This window comes from Mastacembelus armatus, chromosome 16, assembly GCF_900324485.2.
Source record: "Mastacembelus armatus chromosome 16, fMasArm1.2, whole genome shotgun sequence".
Lineage (NCBI taxonomy): Eukaryota > Metazoa > Chordata > Actinopteri > Synbranchiformes > Mastacembelidae > Mastacembelus > Mastacembelus armatus.
Genome location: NC_046648.1, coordinates 3,496,759 through 3,513,585, shown reverse-complemented (window position 1 = coordinate 3,513,585; position 16,827 = coordinate 3,496,759). Strand labels below are relative to the sequence as shown.

Genomic DNA, 16,827 nt, shown 5'->3' with positions numbered 1-16,827 from the left:
ATGAATAGATGAAGCCTGGCTGAAGCGTGAGGGGAGGGAGGAGAGTGACGGAGTTGGGTGTGTGTTTGGGGGTGTTGATTGTCTCTCATATTTCAAGAGTGGTCCAGTGAGCAGATCTCCATACCAGACCAAAGGGTCCTCTGGTCTCTGGTTTGTCTCTGGAGTGAGAGGGCTTTCTACAAATCATCACACATCACCAGTTGTCCTCTCATCCTTTTTCCATCTCTGTCTTCATCTTGCTGTGACTCTGTCTCTTACTGCATTTTCTCCTTTCAGTGTTTAGCAACACTGCTGCAGTCTGGGTCTGAGTTTAACTTGTCAAGGACGGTTTGCTTAAATATGGTCAGCATCAGTTTGCAGTGCACCAAAGAAAATCAGCACAACTGGAATTAAATCGTCCAAACTGACAACTGGAGAAGCTTTCATCTGTCTTCATTTTTTCTCAAAGGTGAGTGTTTTATTTCATAGAATTTGTTTCTCCTTTTGTTATATATTTAAGGAACTATTTTATTTGTACTACAGCATTTGGATGTAAGCTTTGAAATTTTATCATGACAGGAAATTTACTAAATACATTGTTGAATTTGTCAACATTTTTAGCAAGTTGATGAAGCAGGCAATATTTAAGAGATGTGATAGTTTGAGATGCAGTTGTTCATTTTATCCTTATAAGGCCAAAAAAAAAAACATTTTCTGTTGTAGAAATTTTAAAAAAATGTAATTTCTGTGATCATTTAATTTTAATTAAAAAAAATATATAAATTCTAAAACTTTCATTTTTATTAAATGAAAGTTTTAGCTTTTATTCTAAACAGAAATCACAACTAAAATGGGTGAACATGTGGTTTTAGAGGATTATAGATGCAGTGCCAGATCTGTATGCAAAATGGCGATCAACAAGTGTGAAATAAAATGAGCACACCGTGATGGCCTTGTAGAGATGAACCCCCACCCCCTCTTGTTACCCTCAGTCCGAATCACTCTGATGCTTTTCACCACTTTCTATTTAATGGAACCAATCTTAAGCTTTATTACATAATTAATAATTTGTACTTTGTGACACCAGTTAACATTTTTGTAAAACCAATTTTGTTATTGCTTGGATGTTTGAGTGCTTTTATATACTATATACATATTTGCAGCCAATTAGTTTTTTTTTTTATGTTTTCCTTTTTTCCTCTTCAACACTTACCGGTATTTCACTCCCATAGGCTGTGCAGCCCTCCATGCTAACGGAGAGTGTCCCTGGCAGCCTGATGTCATCAGTCGTAGCACCCGAAAAACCCACCTCCAACACCATGGGCCCCAAAGAGGTCAGTGCAGATCTGACGAGCACCAGTAAATTAATGGCAGACTTACACAGACTTAAAGGGCAAAAGAACCATCTTACTTATAAAGCAGAGTATTTACCTTTACATTAGGTTACTTGATAGTGCAGTTAATATAATAAGACTTGGCTGGTGCATAAAGTGAAGGTGATATAAAGTGTTATGTGTGGGAAGTGAGAAAATAACAAAATGAGGGTGAGACTGGTTCACCCTGTGCTCAGTGATTAAATTACATAATACAGTGAGGTTTGTACATGTAAATGCGATCTGTGCGATCTATGTCTGTGATTCATCTCAGGATTTCACATAGATGGTGCATAGTAAATATTAACGCACAAGTTAGAATACTGAAAATAAAACTTGTTCTATACCCCTTCAGGTGGAGCTAATCCTTGTGAAGGAGCAGAATGGGGTTCAGTTTACCTCATCCACTTTAGTGGCTCCAGCTCAGACCAACACCAATGGGGAGGAGGAGAGGGAGACCTGGGGAAAGAAAATTGACTTTCTACTGTCTGTGATCGGGTTCGCTGTGGACCTCGCCAATGTGTGGAGATTCCCCTACCTTTGCTACAAGAATGGAGGAGGTAAGATCAATGAAAATAGCTGGGTGGAGGAAGCTCTTTTTGGCTTGATTATGACGTTTCTCCTAGTCTGAAACAGAGAAATATCAAAAAGGGCATAAAGAAGCAAAGTATGTAGATAAGTAATGTGACAATGTAAGCTCATCCTCTCAGAGATTGTGAAGATAAATATCCATGTCTTTTTTAATTACTTTACAAACACAAAGAGTGGAATTTAACAACTAACACTGTTGTAATGTGCTCTCTGTGATCATAAGAGGTCACTAATATGGACATCATAGTGAGGAGTCATCTATAAAGTATATAACGAGTTTATTCACTCTTACACAAATAAAGGCTGTCTTCCATACTGTGCTGAGAGAGTGCAGGTATAGTGGAGAAAACACTACATAGACATATTGTTCACTCTATACAAAGATCTCATCTGAAGCAGGAATGAAGAAAAACAGAGATACAGTGTTTTATAGTATTGAGGCTATGATGAGATAGATGTTAAATAGAGTTCCAGAAAAATCTGGACATCTGAAGTGATGTAAGATGAAACACCGACAGTGATCAAATCTCAAGGCATTTATTCTTAATGGGCACATACGGGCACCACAGCTACAGTAAATACTTGTATCTAACCAATACATGCACAGAGAGATGAAGATGAAGAGAGTGAATAGTTCTGTGCTTATGGAGAATTTAAATTCTTCAATCACATTTTATTTAGTCCAACTCATGCTGCCTTTTCATTTAGCATTACATGCGTATGTACAGTGTGTGTGCGCATATGTGTATTTTTCTATATGTGTCTCAGATCCTTGTATATACTAGTTGCTGTTTGTGATTTTTTTTTGTTATCCCTTCCCAGAGCTTTAAATGCTTTTATCATCTTGCTTTTATGTAAAACACATTGAATTTCCTCTGTGTATGAAATGCGCTATATAAATAAACTTGTCTTGCCTTGCCTTGCCAGAGATCAAAATAGGGGAAAAACCACCGCAGCTGCTGAGAATAGATTAGCTCCAACAATCACTGCCACTAATTATGGCTGTTTAACATAGAGCTCTCATTATGTTTAAGAGCTGTAAATGATACTGTAGCTGTGGTCAAGCTGAGACCCTGCTTTGTGGACATTATATGTCCCCTAATGCTGCCTGTTGTATTTGGGCTAGCACACAGATTTCCCTCTTTTTGTTCTACATTTTGTTTTCACTAAACCAATGGAGATTCCACTTACACCCATAATTAGTAGTAGAAAGGTAATGAAAGAAATAGTTACTCCTTTCAGTCAGTTGTTAAACATAGCACCGTGTGATTTGCATTTGTTGCAACCCTTTTTTTAAAAATTAAATCATATGTTACTGTTTACTTTTTATGCCTATTATTAAGAAAAAAAAGTCCTGCATAAAATACATAAAAATATTCTTCAGGTAATTTACCAAATTGAATAAATACCAATGTATTATAGTTTATATTTATACGTAAACACAGTCTGCATCCTGTCCTTGTGTGTGTATATGTCTGTGTAGGTGCATTCCTGGTGCCATACTTGTTCTTCATGGTGATAGCAGGCATGCCTCTCTTCTACATGGAGCTGGCTGTGGGACAGTACAACAGAGAGGGGGCGGCAGGGGTCTGGAAGATCTGTCCCATATTTAAAGGTGGGGAATGGCAGGTCATAGGACACATATTACACAATACATATGAACAGTCTCATACCCACATACATAATTTGGGAACTGGATGTGCACATGCACATTCTCACAGCAATGCTTGCACTGCCTGTCTGATAATATACTTCATTTAATATCTGCATATCGTCCTGTCTGCTTTTCTGCCCACATGCCTGTCTGTCCATATGCCAGTCTCTTTTGTATGCTTGTCTCTGTTTTGAGCAGCGACAGGCATTGTTTAGCCCCCCCTCCTTGGAACATCAGGTTGTGTTGGCACTCAGATGGAAAGCAAATGAAAATTGGGCTTTTAGACTCTTGTCCAAATTCTTCTGTCAAACAGTGACAGGGAACTCTGGTTGATGCTGACTATCAGGGTACTTTTTAACACATCAATAAACAAAGATCAGGAATATGCCATCCAAACATAACTAAAACAAAAATTAAGACCAACTCTGAGCAAAGTCATTGGGTGAATATCCATCCATCCATTATCTATACTCTGACTCCTAACCAGGTTCCCGTGGATCAGCTGGAGCCTATCCCAGCTCTCTCTGGGTGAAAGGCAGGGGTCCACCCTGGACAGGTCCCCAGTCCATCACAGGGCCACATAGAGACAAACAACCTCACACACTCACACTCACTCCTATGGGCAATTTAGAGTCACCAATCAACCTGACATACATGTTTTTGGACTGTGGGAGGAAACCAGAGTACCTGGAGAAAACCCACACAAGCACAGGGATGTGATACTCCATGTTGTTGATGTGGTTTTTTTTGTTTGTTTGTTTGTAAGCTGTGACTTGCATTTATCCATCTGTCTTTATATACTATATTATATCTTGCTCTGACATTTGTTTTGTATTCCTTTGAATATGTCAAAAAGTTCCAGTTTTCCTTAAATACATATTAAACATCTCACTATAAATTTAGAGGTTGTCAGAAACATGGCATCAAGTACCGTCATTACCAGTGAACTATTTGTTGCTTCATTTTATAAAACTCATAACGCTGTCCTTTTTTTGATCATTTCCTTTTTGATCTGAAGGTGGTCCACGGGGTGTGTTTCTTTGTGTGCGTGTGTGTGTGTGTGTGAGAGCCTGTCCCTGTGCTTGTGCCTGCTGTGTGTGTGAGCATATGCCGTCTGTCAGGGACCACACTGAGCATGTTGACGTTCTAATCACACGCTTCACTCTCTCTCTGTCTCTCAGCAGGGGGATAACAGTAATTATTCAAATACACACATACACATGCCTATATTGACAATAATTATTCTGATCAACAAGCTGGTTTCCTCTCAGGATCAATGCATTTGAAGGGGAGACGGACACAGACGGGGAGATAGCATTGCCGCATGCAGTGCTAATAAAAGGCACTGCTCCGTGCACAAATATCACATCCACATTACAAAGGAATCAGAAAGGCAGAGTTGTGGCCATGCCTCTTAGCAAAGGTTAACAATTAAATCCAGCCTTAGAGGAGTGGACACCGTTTCATACTTAGAGAAAAGGGTAGATGTGTTGATAATTAGAACATGAAGAGGCAGTCTTTGGAAGTTGTGGGCCATTCTGCAAGCCCACAGGCACATACCATACTGTTCATAATGAGCAGTGTTAATATTGGCACCTGGCTTTGATTTAGTTTTAGTTTACATTGTGTCCCAAAAAAAATGGAACTCATATATCCCACGTTAAGTCAACCATCTAAATTTTCTTCTAGATGTTCACTAAAGAACTACTGTCCTAATGCCAACCCACAGTGTAGCTTCACCCACTGAACACTGTGGTCAGGATTTTAGTCACAATATGAATGAAGCTGCAGATTTACTCTTTACTCTTAGAGCAGCATGACACTGCGTATCACATCTGTAACCGTGGTAACTGTACACAACAAAGATGGCGACAACTGGATCCTCAAACCCTTAAATATTAGAAATGCAGGGACAAAATTAGCCTAAAATGCTGTTTAGCTGTTTTCAACTACTTAAAGGTTCCCAGCTCAGATTTTATTAATAATAATTACTAATTGAGGATCATGACATGAAAGAGGAAATTTTTAAAAATTGCTGCTACATATAATTCATTTTTACATTTTTGTCTAATTTCCCTTTTTTAAGATACTGACTTTGTAATTAAACACACCCATCTGTACCTATAATAATTTAACAATTTGGGGAATTTTATCACTCTTATTTTGTAAAAAGATGACAGATATCAAAGAGAGAAGCCACTCCACCTAAAATGTGTGTCCCTTTCTTGACTGACATACTGTATTGATCATTTGTGTCCCCCAAACAGGTGTCGGCTTTACAGTGATCCTCATTTCTCTGTATGTTGGTTTCTACTATAATGTCATCATCTCCTGGGCTTTGTTCTACCTCTTCTCCTCATTCACCGGCGAGTTGCCCTGGGTTCACTGCAACAACTCCTGGAACAGTCCAAACTGCTCTGACTGGGCTGACAACAGCTCAGTCAGTGACATTTATAAAGCCACCCCTGCTCAGGAATACTTTGAGTAAGTGAACGTCAAAGCTGTGATGTTCTTTTCTTTTGGTAAAAATTTTTTGGCCCCCATGCAAGTATAGAAACTTTGAAATCACTGCTGCTATTTTTCCATCTGCTAAAGCCTTAGTGTTGTGCATTGACAGAACTTTGCCTTTAGTGTAGCTGCAGTTTGGTGCAGTGTAGTAGTAGTGTGTGTGTGTATTTATACATATATATATATATATACACACACACACACACATCCATGTTCTGAAATAACCAGCAGATGTGTTTTTGTTGAAATGGATCCAGAGTTTGGCTGCGTTTAGTTGCTGCAGCCTCCCTCACTCACTTCCTGTGCAGCTGACCAGGTGTCTCCTTTTCCACAAAGTGAGGGGTTGTTCTGTTGTGACACTTGAGGCATTTCATCCACGCTAGTTGAAATGGCAGTGTGCTATTTCCACAGAACCACCTGCAGACAAATTGACCACCTCAGCTGAACACAGGCTGATCTTATTTGGTGTCATCTTTTATCTTTTAGGCTGCCTGAAATTACCTGTATCAAGGTGACAACAATGTTCTGAGTTTTGTTTCTTCATTCTTTCCAGTGACATATTCATCTTTATAGAATGTGATATAGACATGCTGTTTTAAATCTGTTGTCACTGCAGTTTTTCCATCATGTCAGGCTATCATCCTTTTAGAACACCTTATAATTAACTAAACTGCAGCATTTGCAGATGCACCAACATTTTATATGGTGTTGTTCTTGAAAGATTCCCTGGGGCCCCTTGTCACTGATGAATACCAGGTACTTTTCCTGTTTCAAGTCCAGGTATTGATTAAGTTAATTTTATGCCAAACCAGATTCAGAATGAAGGATGATTTACTGTAGACTGAGAGACAGATGGGGAGAAGAATCCTTGTTAATGCAACAAGTAATGCTCCTGTCTCTGTTTCAATTAAGAAGGGTTGATGACCGTGTTCAATACATTAACATTTAGAATATATCTAGCTAACCCTCTTCACCACTGCTATTGGAAGCAGACAGATCTAGTTGGCCTGTAGTCTGGTCTACATTTGTGTAACTCTGGACAGAAAACAGAAGGAAGGTTTGATCGCAAAACAAGCTGAGTGCTGTTTCCTGTCACTCATCGTACGTTGTCACTGACTGTGTGAGGCGCTGTCCTACTAAAGGCAACAAGTAGAGGAATTTTACAAAAACAAGTTCACAGACTGGGCTTTGGAAACAGTATATAAAATGTTCACAATATTCTTGAACTACTTTTTTGGGCTTCTGTCACTGACGTCTTGACATTGAGAATATGCTAAATATGAGAGTAGTTGTGACTCAGGATAGGTCATTGTTAACAAGGATACTGTCTTTCTTTAGACGAGCAGTGCTCCACATTCAGGACAGTAATGGTATCGATGACCTGGGGCGCCCACGTTGGCAGCTGACCTCCTGTCTGGCTGTGGTGATTGTTCTGCTTTACTTCAGTCTCTGGAAGGGAGTCAAGACCTCTGGCAAGGTAGGAAATAGGCAGGTTTCCTAATATGGGAACCAGTTTTGTGTCATTTCTACCTAAGAATATTTCATTTAGTGCTAAGACACTTTAAGTTATTGAATTTCTTTAAAAGATATGTGTGATATTGAAAGACTGCATCTTTAAGTTCATTTTAAATCCAGTAAAAAAAGTTTAAGACTGTCTCTGTCTTTGTGTGTGTGTGTGGCCTTCTTTCCTCTGTGTAAATGTGTGGACATTTTGTGTGTGTGCTTGTGTAATATTTGCGATCCTTTCAGGTTGTGTGGATCACAGCCACAATGCCCTATGTGGTCTTGACTGTGCTGCTGCTCCGTGGAGTCACTCTGCCTGGAGCCATCGATGGCATTAAGGCCTACCTCTCTGTGGACTTCCTGAGACTCTGTGACGCCAAGGTGAGTGTCGACAGCAGAGAGCGGGGGACATCAGTAAGGTGAGAGTGGTGGGGGAACAAAAGAGGGAGAAGTAGAAGCACTGGGTGAAAGCAGAGGCTGAAAAGCACCTGCTGACTGTGATGCATCAGTATTTACAGTGGCAGAAGGGGCGTTTTACAGTAAAAAAAAACAATTGTAGCGCTATGAGTTAACTTTTTCATCTTCTCTTGAAATCATTTTAAAATTTCAAGCAACTGCAACAAAAAGAGGCTGAAAACCCAGTCATTGCTTTGATTTGGAGCACTGCGAAAGAAGCACAAGACAATCCTGATATGTTATTTTCAATGTCATCATGCAGTAAGTGTTTTCCAATTACATGCTGAGGGAAAATAGGTGTCCCATATCAGGCACAAAGGTTTACCACTCCAGTTACAGTTACCTGTCTCCTCTGGAAAATTTGACCCTCTTTTATTTTGATCATCAGGGCAAAATGAAAAAACCTGTTACCACTGTCCATCTATCCTGTAGATCTATTTGTGAAAAGTATTTAATATTATATTAGTTTACAGTTTTTAGAGAGGGATTTCCTCAAGGCACGAAAAACATGAGGAATTGTTGGAGTAACTCATTTCTAATATTTTCCTTCCCTATGAAACCTCCTATTATGTCTTATGACAATCTCTTACTTACCGTAATAGCAGGCATTAAGGAGTTGAATAAGTAAGCATGTCAGTTATGGAGAATGAGAGAGAAAGAAAGAAGGATAGTGAGAGACAGAAAGGTGCATGGGAGCGATTGGAGAATTAGATTAGATAGATGCATGGAGCAGTAATTTGCAAAATTACCCCACCGTATTCACAAGCGTCTTTCATCTGCTGCTGTTGAATGAGTTTCCTGCAATTATCCCTAATAATGGCTTTTTTCCTCTCCTGTGCCTTTTGTTTGCCGCTTCATACAAGTGTGCTTGTTTTGTCGCTCCCCAGGTCTGGATTGAGGCAGCGACACAGATCTGTTTCTCTCTAGGAGTGGGGTTTGGTGTGCTAATCGCCTTTTCTAGCTACAACAAATTCAGCAACAACTGTTACAGGTAATGACAAAACAGAAGGAGGCAGGGAGGAGGGGATTCTCAGGGACAGGTGGGGAACTGCTTCGACACACATGCGCAACATAAGCAAGTGAATTACAATAACCTTTGAAGCTCCTTGAAACAACTATATCTTTGACATCATACTGCACAGCTGACCACCATAACACCAATCAAAAGTGTCGCACTCTTTGAAAATCGACATCCCACTGGAGGCTTTTATCTCCTCTTTTAGTATTTATATTGACTAACACATGCCACCATCAACCATGACAAACGGCTCATTTTTTTAGGAGACCAACAAGAAAAGAGAGCATTTCTATAGCTCACTACTTTTCACTCATCTATTTGTTGTTTTCTGCATTTACTCATTACTGATCATTGACTGTGTGACAGCTGATAACTGACTAATGAACTGTTGTTTTCATCTTGATTGATTTTATTGTTCCAGAGATGCTATCATCACCAGCTCCATCAACTCTTTAACCAGCTTCTTTTCTGGCTTTGTGGTCTTCTCCTTCCTTGGCTACATGTCCCACAAACACAACGTGGCCCTGGACAAAGTTGCCAGAGATGGTAAGGTTTTTGTTTATGTGGTTTCTATATGTCAAATACAGAACATACTCCATGTTGCAGGAAAATATCACATTTCTTTAGCACATTTAAGTCCAATTTCATAGCTTTTGCTATTACTCTCCGTGCATACCAGTATATATCAACAAATTAAACCTGTTGCAGAGCTCTTCTTTAATACAATCTTCTGATTTCTCTCTAACAAAAGGTATGTTAAATCCAACCAACCATGTGGTTTGCTTTGTAACGCTCCCTTCTGGTGGCGACTTTTATAGTTGCTGCCACATTTAATGCTCCAAATGCTAATGTTTGTGTGTTTTCTGCTGTTTTTTCTTGCTCGAATTTCTGGCTCGGTAGGTGCTGGTTTGGTGTTTGTTATTTATCCAGAAGCTATTGCAACATTACCTGGGTCATCGGTATGGGCAGTTATATTCTTCATCATGCTGTTGACACTGGGGATTGACAGTGCTGTGCGTACCACCTATCTACACACACACACACACACACACACACACACACACACACACATAAACACCAAGTGATGTGTTTTCTCCGTATTTTTGGCTCACTTTTTGTCACAGCTTATAATTTTAAGTGCTCTATCTATATTGATGTTTGAGGATCTATTCTAGTTTATGTTTGGTAATGCTAAATGAAAAGGCAGCATGAATTGGATGAAACTTTTTTTTTTTTTTTTTACAGCTTCACTGTACCATACAAACTGGATAACTGCATCTACAGTGACTTACCAGCTTGGCTGACTTTGTGTTTTCTGCTCATTCTGCTGTAGATGGGTGGGATGGAGTCTGTGATCACGGGACTGATTGATGAATTCAAATTTCTCCATAAGCACCGAGAACTATTCACTCTCTTCATCGTCGTCTCCACCTTCCTCATATCCCTCTTCTGTGTTACAAATGTAAGTATGCTACTGGCGTGTCGATTTATTCACGTTACTATTTTTACTGTAACTACATAACAAACCTTATATAATAGAAGAAGTATTAGACATTTATTATCATTTTCCTGTCTCTGCAGGGTGGGATGTATGTGTTTACTCTGTTGGACCACTTTGCGGCAGGAACATCGATTCTCTTTGGAGTGCTTATTGAAGCCATCGGCATCGCTTGGTTTTATGGTAAGGCAGAGGAGAGAAATGAGAATGGAAAACAGACAATTCGTCTTTTCATGGCCAAAAAAGCCAAAGCTACATTAGAGGTGTGATGAGAAATCCGCTGGTATAGGTGTTCTGTGCCTTGATACAACATAGTTCTATTACATGTAAGGATGGTCCACTAGTGGTTTTGGCCTCTCCAGTCTCTAGCCAGGTCTCTGTGCATGTATTGGTTATTTGGCCCATTAAGATTAAAAGCCTTGAGATTTGATCACTGTCGGTGTTTCATCTTACATCACTTCAGATGTCCAGATTTTTCTGGAACTCTATTTAACATCTATCTCATCATAGCCTCAATACTATAAAACACTGTATCTCTGTTTTTCTTCATTCCTGCTTCAGATGAGATCTTTGTATAGAGTGAACAATATGTCTATGTAGTGTTTTCTCCACTATACCTGCACTCTCTCAGCACAGTATGGAAGACAGCCTTTATTTGTGTAAGAGTGAATAAACTCGTTATATACTTTATAGATGACTCCTCACTATGATGCCCATATTAGTGACCTCTTATGATCACAGTGAGCACACAAATACATGATGGACATGTATCTTCACATGTATTTTCACATATGGGACAACCAGCTGAAAACAGGAACAACTGATGTTTCAGAGGCTGTAAAAACCTGAGCCCCATTTTGAAACACCAGCATATCTAAGAAAAAAAATCTAAAGATCAGAGAAAATGGTTGACCTGAGTTTCTGGTCTCATGTGTATTGAACCTGACTGTGGGGAGATTCATAAAGGGCTAAATGCTGACCAGGCCCCAGGCAGTGGGGTCAGCATATTACCCCACTTTGGTGGGTCTCGACCTTGGCAAGCCAGATAAATCAAGCCTACGGCTTTGTTGGGCCTTTTCCCCTTCCTCTTAACTGCTGACAGGATCCCTTGACCCCTGGCCATCATGGTCTTTTGTGTTGGTCCACACTGCATTAGTAGTTTGCTGTGCTGATGCCTGGTCGTCAGTCTGAATATATTCCTCTGCAGTGAGAGATGCCTTACGGGCATAGTCTAACAACAAATGTAGAGCCAGTTAAGGGAGAGAAGTAGCATTGTGATATGACAAAAAAATGGTGCAGTAGCTTATTACAATTGGCCCTGTAGAGAGAGACATTCGTTTTTTTAATTGTATTTTAATAGCCTATTGTGTCATGGGTTTCAGCACAAGCAAATTTTGATTTAAACCTTAAAAACAGCTTGTGCACGCTTTTAACTGTCTTGAAGTAATATAGAGGTTTTCCATGTGTTTCAGGAGTGGATCGTTTCAGTGATGACATTGAAGAGATGATTGGCCAGCGACCAGGCAGGTACTGGAGGCTGTGCTGGAAGTTTGTCAGCCCCTGCTTTCTTCTGGTGAGTCCTACCTTTTGACCACTAACAATATAAAGTTAGATGGACTGAATTCATACGACTTTTACTCTCACTCGCTTCTCGACCGTGTCCAAAGTTTACTCATTTTACTTCAAGCCATTTTTCTACTGACAGCATTCAATGGCAGCAAAGTGTTAAAATCTGCTTCTGGTTTATAATATCATATGTTGAAATAGAATAAATATTTTACACCTTTTAAAATAGATCCAGTATAATTCACCCATTAAACAATCCAGTACCTTGGTGCTTATTCATGGTGACTCTGTCACTCAAGATGTCACAATAGATAAGTTCAAGAAATTCTCTTAAAACTTGAATTTGAGTGGAGAAGAGGATCTGAGGTTTGTATCTCATTTACTGCTCCATAGATTTAATGGCCTAATTTGTTTTCCCTTCAAATAGTTTGTTGTTCAAGTCTTTTTTATTCACAACATTTCCTTATGTAGTTTATGGTGGTGGTGAGTTTTGCCACGTTCAACCCTCCAAACTACGGCTCCTACATGTTTCCTCCATGGGCTAACATGCTGGGGTGGTGTCTGGCCATTTCCTCAATGACCATGGTGCCTCTCTATGCCATCTACAAACTCTGCACGTTGCCTGGAAAGTTTTGCGATGTAAGTCTGATCTATGTGTCCTTGGCCAAATTTTAACTGAAATGAAAGGGAATGGATCATACTAACCTTTAGTCTTTAGTTCATTTTGTCATGATGGAGTCCTTTCATTAAAGATTAAATGAAGTGTTAAGGGCAGGAGCTTTCATTGCGCTTCTCCCTGTCTGTTGAGACAGAGACTGGCTTATGCCATCACCCCAGAGACAGAGCATCATTTGGTAGAAAACGGGGAGGTTCGGCAGTTCACGGTAAGACTTCACTCGATTCTGCTTTGCTGTGATTGTGCACATAAATGGCATGTTTCTATTTGTATTTATCTGATTACTATCCCATTATGATTATTGTGATTTATACACCAGGATAGTGCTGTGCTTTATTTCATGGGCATATTTAAACGTTTTTCCCACAGCTGCATCACTGGTTGGTGGTCTGAGAACTACAGAGAGAGGGGGAGTGAAAGAGTGAGAGAGAGAATGAGAGCATGACCGATGGGTGAATGAATGCATGCACAGCAAAGGTCTGAAGAGCTAAGAAGACGAAAGAAATAGCTTTTAAAATTGATAACAGTGGCGGTGGCAGCAATTTAAAAGTGCCAACAAAAAACCCCATAGAAATTGTAGTAGTGTTCTTTAGTTTCAACAGTGAATGTGTGAAGCTGTGCACTGACCCTGTCCACCACTGTGTTGACACTGGTGCATGAATGAGTCAAACAGGTCATGTAGTGTTTCACCTGCTACTTCCATAAAGACAAAAATCACCCTGAAACTACACCATCTAACTTTTAGCCATTTGATCAGCTTCACTTTGCACTTGTGACAGTGTGAGAAACTTTCTTAGGATTTGTTGAAATGAACAGTCACCAGTGATTGGATGCAAAATGGTTTAATTCACGTTGTGTCTAGTGCCAGAAAATAAAACAGTTTAACTCAAAATTCCACATTATTTTCTTTGAAGTAGGACATACATTAGAATTGTGTTATTGTAGATGAGCTGAAGATGTTGAGGTGCTACACACAATAGTGTACGTGTGAAATGCAGGATCTGGTTTGAAATTAGCATTATTTTGTTTTATTTTACTTCATTTTCAAATATCTAATCATTTTTAAAACAGTAGGTGTGTATTTTTTATTATTTAACAGTGAGGTATGTAAGGGATGGGATGCCACAGGTTTTACTAAACCCATCTTCATATTATAGTTATGTAATTATTAATTTACTTGCTTTACTTCTTAGACTGTTAAAATGTTATGACACTGTCACTAATCCTTCCAGACACTTTTGTTTACATAAAAATAATTTTTTGGAAAGAGCAGGTGTTACTTCAATAGAACAATTCCAGTAAACTAAAAGAATCAATTAAGAGTTACCTGAGCATTCTCACTCAGTTGGTTCCAATGTTTTTCCCCTTAAATGCAAAGGATTCATCAGTCGCAAATCAATAGAATTGATTGTCTGAAAATCAAAGTCACTTGCTCTGACTGTGTCCTTGCTTTTAGTTATTTTGGGTGGCTCAACAAAAGCACAGTCTTACAGTCAGTTGTTGGCTTATTGTAACACTCTAAATGGGCGAATAAAAAAAAGAATCAAACTGTAATTTTGCAGTATAACATTTCTGAGGTGCACAAAATCAGATTTAAATCATTTTAAGCAGGTGGCTGAAGCCAACACAAGTGAACAAACACGCTGAACAAACACTATCAGCCACACTTCTAAAGACTAAAGACACAAATTCATATATTGTTTCCTCACAATATTCTACCAAAGGATTTTTTTCCCTTTTAATCAGTATACCACTTGATTGTACCAGACCAATCGCTCCTTCCCAATATGACAAATCAGTAGCAATGCACTTTCTGTTTTCATTTTTATTTCATTGGATATCTGTTGCATGTTGACTGTCACATTTTCTCCAGAAAGCATATAGCTTTAATTTTACCGTTTAATCTTATTCAGTATTTCAAGACTGTTTCAAAAGCTGCTTTTTACTGAACTGCAAGTAATAGTGTGTAATGTATTACATAAGTACTTTAAGTTCTATCTGTGTAAGTAAATGTAATGTAGAGGGGATGTATTGTATCGTACTGTATATGATATTAAATAACAAGACCAATGGATTATTGTCTTGTTAGTGTGAAGTTGATATAGATTAACCTTAAGGATGTTGAGAACTACTTGGAAAATCCGTATGAACTTTCTTCTCACAAACTTTTCCGAAACCATAAACCCCTTTTCAAACAGGCCAGCAGTGACGTGTTCTTACCTCGTGGTACGTGTAACACTGAAGGGTTAATTATGTCCCAAATTGTATGCCTGTGCTGCTGTACTGTGCCTTGTGGTGTTTCTGACTTCGTTTTGTACTGTCAAATGAGGTAGAATTAATTAAATTGTTACATTTGAAATGCCCCTCCTTGTGTTTCCCCTTTTCTGTTTTCTGATTAAATTAAAATTCTCTATGCCACTTTCCATGTCACCCCCTTATTTCGCTTATTGGCATCATTTAGCTGACATGGCAAAATTTTTGATATTAACAATGTAAATGTTTAATTACATGAATCATGTTGCTCTTTATGGTATATGGTCCCTGCTCTGTATACAAGCACACGCCACTTCCCCCTTTTTTAAATTAGATACTGATTGTCAAACTCTTTCTATTCATATTAGGCCACTGTACTTACACTATCTGAACTCAGTTGTAAAATTCACACTACAGCATTTTTACAATGGGAATATATTGTTGCTATATTATGTATTTTTAGCAGCTGTAGACATGCTGTGTATTAATCTGCTATGATTATAAGTAGCATAAATACAGTGCATCAGTGTGACTAAAAATGAATGAGCCCTTAAAATGTTGTGTTTGGTATAACAACAAGAGACATTTGCTTGGGTTGCCTCAAAGCAGCTCATCATGCAAGTGCTCTGTCTCAACAAAATACCTGTAATTGTTTTTAGTGTCAGCATGACCCTGAATCAGCAGCGTTCATTACAGTAACCAGAGTGTCAAAACGCACCTTCTCAGGATCGATCCACACAGACAAAAAAACCTGATATCCATAGTGGAGATCATTTGGTGGATGATTAATGTCTAAAATGCTTTGCTATATGTTCATATCTGTTGGGATCAGCAGTAATGGCCTGAGCATTACTCTTGACTTAGATGTTTTGCCAGGTTTATAGACTATTGACTAATTGCAAATTCAACAATTTAGGGGCAGTCTAGTCTGCCAGAGTACAGGCAGGTGTCAGTCCTGTATTTATAGACTTGTTCGGTAGTTACCTATTATGGTTCAGTTATTGGACACTTATTTGAGCAGAAGACAGATTTTTTTTGTTGATGAAACGTATGTCTCGTCTTTGTCATTTCCCCATTTTTCACCCCTCTCTAAACAATAAATGTTACACTTTTTGTGACACTGAAGAGGGTTCTTGAAAAATCAAAATGTGTGGGTTTGTCAAGCCACCTTCCACTCCATTTGTTAGCAGTGGTAAAAGGCTATGACAGATGTCTGCTTTATGGTTTTCCCAAATGTTGCCAAGCTAGGACAATTGCAAAACAATTTGAGCCATGCAAGGAGAGAGTTTAAAATGTGCCATTATCACATCCCGTAAACCTCAGCAATTATGTATAATTTTAAGTCTTACCAGTGGTGTTGAGACTGAAGGGGTGCACACAAGGAGAGGTGGAAGGACATAGGATTTTCTTATTTAGAGGCACACCACTTTGATTTGCCATCGTGTCAAAAGGGATGAACACAGTCAACAACCAACCGGTCACTTTAACGGAAACATCTCAGCGTCCTAGCGCTGAAACTGAAACAGCAAATGATTGATGCACTGATCAGTAGACACCGCAGGTCATGACAGACATGTCAGTTGGCGACAGAGATGGATCAGCAAGAGAGACAGGAAATGAACTTTGAGCATGATGAAACCACATTTGATCTGAGTAATCCTGCAACAGAGTAACAGAACAGAATACAACACCTGCACAGGGATGACTTGCACAGCTATTGAGCAGTTTCACTAGTCAAGTTTCACAGCTGTG

The 16,827-nt window shown here is 39.1% G+C and overlaps 1 protein-coding gene across 1 annotated transcript; it reads left to right on the top strand.

The window, feature by feature from the left end:
* The first annotated feature begins 314 nt into the window (after positions 1-314).
* On the top strand, positions 315-13,215 carry slc6a3 (solute carrier family 6 member 3). Its single transcript, XM_026293525.1, has 16 exons — positions 315-448; positions 1,212-1,313; positions 1,708-1,912; positions 3,427-3,558; positions 5,865-6,081; positions 7,444-7,582; positions 7,855-7,989; positions 8,952-9,055; positions 9,504-9,628; positions 9,983-10,095; positions 10,416-10,544; positions 10,664-10,763; positions 12,053-12,153; positions 12,618-12,785; positions 12,959-13,030; positions 13,192-13,215. The coding sequence occupies exons 2-16, from the start codon at positions 1,227-1,229 to the stop codon at positions 13,213-13,215; spliced, it is 1,851 nt and encodes a 616-aa protein (XP_026149310.1). The 5' UTR covers positions 315-448; positions 1,212-1,226.
* The last annotated feature ends 3,612 nt before the right edge of the window (positions 13,216-16,827 follow it).